At 37.5% G+C, this 9,266-nt stretch overlaps 1 protein-coding gene across 2 annotated transcripts in view; it reads right to left on the reverse strand.

Moving 5' to 3' along the window:
* Positions 1-7,682, reverse strand: part of LOC121330224 (syntaxin-binding protein 6) — a 47,466-nt gene extending 39,784 nt beyond the window's left edge. Inside the window, exon 1 of one of the 2 annotated variants that reach the window (XM_041276568.1) lies at positions 7,400-7,682. In XM_041276568.1, coding sequence (XP_041132502.1) covers positions 7,400-7,472 — 73 coding nt within the window. In that variant the 5' untranslated portion in view covers positions 7,473-7,682. The remainder of the gene's footprint in view (positions 1-7,399) is intronic. The other variant, XM_041276567.1, reaches the window with a different exon arrangement.
* Positions 7,683-9,266: the final 1,584 nt, after the last annotated feature.

The following is a 9,266-nucleotide window of genomic DNA, read 5'->3' on the forward strand; positions in this document are numbered from 1 at the left end:
GTACACACAGCATTTGTGTAGTCCAACTGGCAGCCAATCACAGATCACCAAAAAGCTGCAGCTGTCATTAAATATTAACAGATAAGAGTTATACAATCTGTAAAAGCACAAAGTTACATAGCCCTCCTATATCATTCTGGTTTCGCTCAACTTGTCATTAACAAGAAAACAGACCGCTTTGTCCACACAGACACCCCACCCCTGTTCAAAAAGAAGTTTGTCTTAAAGACTGGACCTATTGAAAAACCACTGACACTACCCTAATTGTCTAAAACAATATTAAGAATTGACAGAATACTCTGCATGACATTCTAATACAAGTACATACACATGTAAAAACAGGACAATCCAGTTTACCAATAAAACAGGAAACAGATTTGGCAGATTCAACAGACATTACGGTATAAATGATCATATTACACTGAACAAAAATATAAATGCAACATATAAAGTGTTGGTCCCATGTTTCATGAGCCGAAATAAAAGATCCCAGAAATTTTCCATACACACAAAAAGCTTATTTCTCTCAAACTGTGTGTACAAATTTGTTTACATTCCTGTTAGTGAGCATTTCTCCAGTGCCAAGATATCCATCCACCTGACAGGTGTGGCATATCAAGAAGCTGATTAAACAGCATGATCATTACACAGGTGCTCCTTGTGCTGGGGACAATAAAAGGCCACTGTAAAATGTGGTTCTGTCACACAACACAATGCCACAGATGTCTCAAGTTTTGAGGGAGCGTGCAATTGGCATGCTGACTACAGGAATGTCCACCAGAGCTGTTGCCAGAGAACTGAATGTTTATTTCTCTACCGTAAGCCGCCTCCATGTCGTTTTAAAGAATTTGGCAGTACGACTCTCTTGTATTATTACCCTGCTTCGGCATTTACGACACGCTGAGACACGAGACATGTGTCATGTGCGCATGCTTGGTGTCCGAACCACCGTGACTCAGTCTAGCGGGGTTTTTTTTTGTAGAATGTATTTGCCCTTAACAATGTCTGACAAAAGCAATGCAGTCAAAACGAAACCTAAGCTGTGTACTCTGTCACATGATGAGGGGCTTAAAGGTCAGGCGATCGTAATTCCAGCTAGGAGTACCGCATACACACACTGAATACGTAATTGGAAAGCCACTAGTCTGTACTTTTAAAGTATATAGATGCCAGAGTGATATGCGCCTAAAAGTGTAAAAAGTTAAATAAATATTTGCAGGAATACAATATAACGGGTTGTGTTTGTAAAAATATTTTTTCTGGCCAAAGAGTCAGGAACGTAACCCCAATTTATAACATTTTCCTATAATTTTCCTATAGGAAAATGTGCTTCGACTTATAATGCGACTTTCAGGAACCAACTGTGTTGTAAGTGTGAGGACTGCCTGTATTAAAATTGGTACGATCTGTCCCCAGGTTCTACAGTTCAGTAAAACACAACAACAACTGGGTAACCAAATTGTGGATCGGCTGAAAATTCTAAACATATAATGGGCACAACTAAATTAATGCTTTGAATGGTGCATTTGAAGGTATGCATGGAAATACATATCACTCAAGCGATGAAATGGTTATTCTCGCCTTTGGTACAACAAAGAGTTATTTAGACCTGGTTCAGGGTTTACAAATCCTGCACAGCATCGCATCTCATTTTGAATTTACTGACTTTTCTGGATGAAAACTAATTCACGTCCGGGAGGTTACTAGACGCCCTTTACTTTTGAAGACACCTGCTTTTTAATCCCGTGTGAATCATGCTTAAGTATACCTTAAACAAGTAGTGTAACTGCCACATTTGCATTCAGAAAATGCACAAAACAGCAGGCCCAAAATGTTTAAATAGTAAACAACGTAAATTGAAAACAGCAGGTACAGTACCATCAGCTGTTTTCTACAGGAAATTGCCATCTTTGTTATAGTTTTCAATAAAGCATTGAAAGTGCCCAGCACGATAATCCTGGAGCCTCAAATACAATTCCCATTCCCTTCTAAAACTGCTGCATCAGACTGTTGTTTTTCAGTGCCAACAAAATGCTCTTCAGTTACTGTGTTAAATCAACAAAGAGAGGCTCTCTCAAACTGCTAGCAGCTGCTTGGTGGGAGCTATGTGGAGATCTCAGATGCCTTCACTGCTGTTATGGCGGTTGTCAAACACTGTAACAGCTACAGTCAGAACCTCTTTTTTCTCCCAGCAATATGTACAGTTATGCATTGGTTTAATTTATTCTGAAACTAAATGGCAGGCTCATAAAGTATGTGCCCATGGGAAAAATACCCTATGTTTTTCCCTTGACACCTACAAAACCCATTTGAAGGAGACAACCAACTCCAGTTTAATGTGGAATTCAAAGCATGTGATCGTGATCATTTCTGGCAACACTATCTGTTCAAATCCCTCATCTAACATCTGATTACCCAAATAATTATTCTCTTTCCACTTCTCTGTTATCTCTCTCCAACAGACGTTTAAACACATGTATTACCCATAAAAAAATTATATATATAAGGTAAAATGTTAATTCAAGAATACTGCAGATAGAATTCAATATTCCTTCATTATTCCACTTGTTACAAAAATACTTGGAATACAGTATGTGCACTGGGCCAGTGTCTAAACTGACATTTATGCAGACAGCTGATATGACACTGTAAATATCCTACATATCATATTTCAAAATACAATAATTAAACATGTAACATCTAGTACTTTTAATAATTTTAATATACTAAAATAATAATTTAATTGCCTCTCTTTCTTGCTGAGAACTGAACTTTTTTATGCATGCAACAAACAAGTTAAGTAAAGAGTTGCTGCTTGCCTGCCAAGTCAAGATAGGCCAAAACATATTCAAGGTCTATATTGGAGACAGGAGAGATAACGAAGGCACAATGCATACTTGTGGGAATGAGAATCAGGACAGATCACTAAAAGCTCAATCGGCTGCCATTGGCTGTTTTGTCCCAGCCGAGTCACTACTTGGGGATGACGCAACTAAGACAAAAAGGGAGATAAAAAGTTTGGTTGGCGAGCAAGACAGAGACACAAACTTGGAGGACTAAACACAGAGCTAGCTGATCTGCTGAAGGACAGACACCTGTCGCCTGTGCTCCTACTACAGTCTGGGGTAATAATCAATTCCAGTGTTACATTTGCTGCTTATATAATTGAAGGCATTTAGATACTCATTATAAAGCGCTGCGATTCAGATGATCTTTCACCATTGTGCTTTCCTCCTCCTTCCTACACCTTTGGCACCTATTGTGACATCATTCAAAAGGTACAAGCACCCCACTCCTGGTACATAATCTTACACATAGCATCTGCCAGTTCCATTAGGACCAATTAAACACTGATTCCCATTGAGATAAACAAATATGAAGTCTAAATTATGAGATATTAGAGAATACAAGAAATGTGGCAGAAAAAAAATGTAGATTATTGGGCAATGACCAATATGAAACTCTCAAATGAATTGGAATAAAAGTGATAGGCTACTAAATGTGTAGGTCACCGAAACATTAGGTCAGCAGTGTTCATAACCATGCACATGCAAGGTCATGAGGCTTTGACAGAGCGGAGGCAGGAACTTTGTAAAATGACTAAATAGGGTACATTTTCATGCACTCTATCCATAATGACCTCAAGACTCATCAAATAAAACTATGCAGTTGAGCCAATATCTCAAAGCGTATGCTCTTCATAATCCAGAAACCAAAAACTTGTTTTTTGCTCAAAATTAATAAATGTGGGAAATGATTTTCTGTATCTCTAAAATCCATCTTTTACCCAGCATCACATAAGACCATTTTTCTGAAATCATTAGGTGATATACTGTATGGACATTTGTTCATTTAAATACACTCACATTAGTATAGAAAGCAGTGTTGTTGAGTTCCTCTGCACTTCTCTTTCAATGTGCCTTTTATTGTGGTGATCCAAGATTTTCAACAAAAACTGAATTTGAATGTTATATGCATTGTTATTTTGGTTTATGAGATTTTCCTTCCATAATAAACAGCTATGAATATAAAATTCAAACAAGCCCAAAAGCAAATACGTTAGTGAATCTTAGAATATTTCACAAACTGTAACATAAGTAGCCCTGTCTGTAAAGAACTTGCTATCCAGCATCAATCAAAAGCATGCCACTGATTAAATAAGAAACCAGTTCCCTGTAATGGACCCATGCTGGTTCCCAATCCAAGCCCTTAACACAACAGGAGATGCGAAGGGTGCATTCCACACACTTTTAACAAATGTTTATTTCCATCTTTCTGCACTTTCAGACAAGACAATCTGATTTCTCATTGGCTCAGGCACAGCAAAATGCAGTCTATTAAAACGAACTGCATTCCAAGCTCAGAAACCTTAACTGGAAAACAGTTTACCCAAAAATGCCAGGAATTTGTGATTGCACAGGCTCATAATGCTTTGCAACCCCAACCAAAATGTCATCCTTTGCTTCTGTTGTATTTATCTCCATGGAAGACCACACTTTGTATGATTTAAACAGGTACAGTGTGTGTAACAAATGCAAGTAGGCTTTATAGCTTGAAGCCAAGGCTTAACAGTTTTATTAAGACATCAATACCATGGTCCCAGAGTGTCTCACCTACAAAGCTACTATTCCCCTACAGGGAACTTCACAGTGGGTTTGGTGATCCCACTGGTGAGCCAAAACCGGCAGGGATTGTTTTTTCCTCATTACGCTACAGAAGACCCTACTAGCCTGGTGCTCAGTGAGCTCAATCAGACACCTGCAAGATACCTCATCCTCTGACAGCTGTTAGCTCACTGATAACCGCAACCGGGCTTCAGGGTGTACGACTTCGGTCTCCTGAGTATTGTGGATAATTCTAAACTGAAGAGAAAATTGGGGGTAAAATAATACAAAAAAGACTTAGTTGACAAACTTAACCAGGAAGTGCTGCACTGGCATTTTTATTCAAGTCATCAGCTGTCCGAAAAGTCCAGACAGACATCCAAAGGTGAATCCTTGATTGGTCACATTGGTTGCTTAAGATCGGTGGGCGAAAAAAGAGGCGAGAACAGAGTCAATATTAGAGGTTAGGCAACATTGGAACTGAGCATTTCACTCGATAGAAAAAATATGGGCAGAATTAAGCTATACTGACAAATGAACAAAGGTTTCAATGTGCCCCTTTAATTGTACTGACCAGTTTAAACACCAGCTTGAACAGCTTGATTGTGCTGCATAGTTATTGTAAAACAGCAAATATATTAGCCTATTTTATTTAAATGGCTCTTTTTAATTGCAGTGAATATTTTAATTCAGGAGAAACAATAAACACTTAGTTTGTGTGCAACAGAAACATTTAGTATTTATAAACAGATGTTGCACCCGTCAAAAGAAAGGCAAACGTACCATATAGATATATACTGTAAGTGTTTCTAGCACCTGTTTCAAGATAGGACTTAACAGCAAAGTTCTATAAGCAAACATTTGAAATTGTAATGTTTAACTTCCTTTCCCAAATTGCAAAACATGCATAATGGAAGAGTTATCTCCATCTGTATTTTGTAGTTCCTTTGCTTTCAGTCTGGAAAACTGCCCTGTGTTCCACTGGCTGAAGAAACCCGGAATGACATAATTAAACATACTAAAATTAGTAATTCACTATTTCCAGTAAAAACAATGGAGCTTCTTTGGTGGTAAAAGGGATGCTGTGAGTAACACAAAAAAAAAAAAAAAAAACATGGATAAAAGAAAACCTAAAGCTAAAGTAAAGACTTATCAGCTATTCTATATCCTTGTTTGTTCTGCAGTAAAACAAATTTGTCATGGGCTGTATAATCCCTACAGTATAACGACATCATCCAGGACTATAAACAAATTCAACATAGAGTAAGGAGTAACACAAAAATGTACTTGTAAAGGTCTTTGACAAATGTGCAGACTAAAAGTACAGTATGCCTTCAATTGATTTGTAACATGTCTCACTAATATAAGTGAGGATAAAAACAGAACTTCAGCAGCATGCACATTTCCTTAAGAAAGGTACTTGTGTCTAATGATATTCCTTATTGTGTACAACACAGGAACATATTATGACTTGAACCAAACTCCTTCCAAACGGGTATGTTCGTGACGAGTCCATCCACTTTAAACACTCAATCGAATACTAAGCAACTCCGTTACATCAACAAATGTTTCAAGAACAAGCACTTATACTTATATATTTACAATAGCATTTGCATATATGCATATTTATACACACACACACATATATATAAATTAATTCTGTCACATTGTTAGATTGTCACATCGTCACTGTTTTCCCATTAATTTATCAAGTAGTACTGTACCCATTCAACCAGAATTTACAAAACCGTGGCAACAGAAAATACACTCGTGTTGGATTACAATCTTTTTCAGGTTTGCATTAAGGAAAAACAATGTCAAAACCGACTGTTATTTAACTATCCAGTACAGGTTACTAGCTTTAAAATAACGTTGCTCACTCAATTACAGTACTGCACTGTGTTTTTTAAAATGGTATGCTACTTATTCATTTATCCCACACGTTTACTTTCCCATGTCGAGTAGTGTAGTGTTTGTACTATTTTACAGCACAGTTTACACCTGAAATGAGTCATTTCCTGCAGGTAAACACACACTACACCACGGTAGCAGCACTTAATACTTCAACATTCAAAATAGCAATGTTTAAAAATGTAAGCAACGAATGGGCATTGTACCTGCACGTATTTAAATTGAAATAAACATGTATGTACACTCAGCAACTTACCCAATCGAGAAACACCGTCCACACGCACACTATATTAGCCTATACAGTATTTCGTTTCGTCGCGCTACAGGCTTAGGCTCGACTGTGTTTTACAAAGCCAACACTAAACAAAGAATAATAATAATAATAATAATAATAATAATAAATAATAATAATAATAATAATAATAATCTTCAGCGCGATACTACAGGCTTTAATATGATTCACTCTTTAAATTAATGCAAGTCTGTGTCGTTCCAGTTGAAAAACAGCTGTTTACTGTCTGTAGTCTAAAACTTGGCCAGTAATAACCAAGGTAAGGTTTATCTGGCACATGCTTCCAGTCTGTGTAAGTTATCCGTATTTAATTTAAACAGTTTAACCAGTTTAGAAATAAACTGCAGTTACAAGTGTTGGGAGAATGGACATAATAACACAACATAAGTCAGGAGACGACTGCTGGAGCTGAAGAAACCCCTTATATTATCAGCCTATAACTAGCATCCTACGCCAATTTCAAACTTACGTTACAGAACATTAACGTTGTGATTTTTACTTAGGCATATGTTTTGTTGAAGTTATTTTTAAAGTATCATCAGTAAATCAAAGTAAACTGCAGCATGGCTGACAAGAGGGAAGAGAAACCTACCACTTTTAACGTTGACTTTTTCTCCCCCGTGTAACCAACTAAGTCGTTTTGAATTGTTTAGATCAGATCGCATCCATCAGTTCCTATTGATTGTTATCTAGTTAGATCTGTTGGGATCATCTCGGTTTAAAAATCACAAATAATCCAGAAGTATGTTTGTCAGTACGAGTTGTAATGCTTAATCCCACAGCAGCAGCCAGTCACTACCCTACTGGAAGAACACAGCAACTCCGTCCACATAGTTTGGAACCAAAAGTCACGTGGCTCATGATAACCACGTGTACTGCTGCCCTTAAAGAGAAAATTAAGCTTATTAACTACAAGTTTTGCAAATTCTGTGCTCATAGTTGATGTAGCTATGTCGCTTTAGTTCACATTACAGTCAGAAGGTGAAGCAAAACAATAACTCCTGTACATTCTACCCGAGGTGGTTTGTGATATCCCCCTCAATCTGGTCATCTGCCTAGTCTCGTATTTTACATTCTAAAACGAACAGCAGTGAGGTCACATGACCATTTTGTGACGACAAACGATGAAGGGCGCTTGTTTTTTTTTTTTTTTCTGCACCCTGTTGACCTCTTTACTGGCACCATTAAACACACACATATATATATATATATATATATATATATATATATATATATAGAGAGAGAGAGAGAGAGAGAGAGAGAGAGAGAGAGAGAGAGAGAGAGAGAGAGAGAGACACACACACACACACACACACACACACACACACACACACAACCGGCCAAAAGTTTTAGAACACCTCCATTTTTCCAGTTTTTATTGAAATTTACACAGTTTAATTTCTCAGTGTACTCTGAAATTAAAGCATAGAACAAATAAAGAAAAGGTTGGAGATAAAAAAAGAAATCGTGGAATCGTTTTGTTTAACAAAATTTAATCTAAACTTTTGACTCATCAAAGTAGCTACCTTTTACAGATATAACAGCAGAACACACTCGTGGCATTCTTTCTACAATGGAAATCAAATATTGCTCGGAAAGTTCTTCCCAACACTGTTGCAGAAGTTCCCACAAATGTGTTGCACTTAGGTTGTAGGTTGTAAGCAAATGTAGGTTGCTTCTACTTTCACCCTTCTGTCCAGTTCATCCCAAACCAACTCGATGGGGTTTAAGTCTGGAGACTGTGCTGGCCAGTCCATGTTTTGAAGCCTACCGTCTTGTTCTTTTCTTCTGGGTCATTATCTTGCTGTAGGATGAACCCCTGACCAACTAGACGTATACCAGAGGGTATTGCATGGCGCTGCAAAATGTTGTGGTAGCCATTTTGGTTCAGGGTCGCCGACTCTGGATCCAGCAAAAGAGCCCCAGACCGTCACGCTTTCTCCTCCATGTTTGACAGTTGGTGTCACACACCGAGGAACCATCCTTTCGACTACTCGACGGCATACAAAAACCCTGCATGATGAACCGAAGATTTAAAATTTTGATTAATTGGTCCATAAGTCCTTCAGTAGTCCACTGGCAGTGCTTCATGGCCCAGGCAAGCATCTTGTTCTTATTTTGCCATCTTAGCAATGGCTTTTTTACTGAGAACAGTAACTTAATTTTCATCTTGACTACCAACGTAGCTTTAAAATCAAACTTGTGGACCATTCTTTATGTGAAAAAAAGGTCATTTTTTATGAAATATGTGAATATTGTGGATGTTCTGGTCATTTCTTTATACTATAAAAAAGCTAATATTTACTGTGTGTTAGGCGTATTCCTTAAATAACAGTGCTCATCCACAATACTGGTTTATTTCAATAGGAGCTGGTTTGTAATCTCTATACACGTTTTTTTTTTTTTTTTTTTTTTTTCTCAGATATGGCACCATGCAACCCTCTATTATGCTCTTTCAT

This window comes from Polyodon spathula, chromosome 17, assembly GCF_017654505.1.
Source record: "Polyodon spathula isolate WHYD16114869_AA chromosome 17, ASM1765450v1, whole genome shotgun sequence".
Taxonomy (NCBI): domain Eukaryota; kingdom Metazoa; phylum Chordata; class Actinopteri; order Acipenseriformes; family Polyodontidae; genus Polyodon; species Polyodon spathula.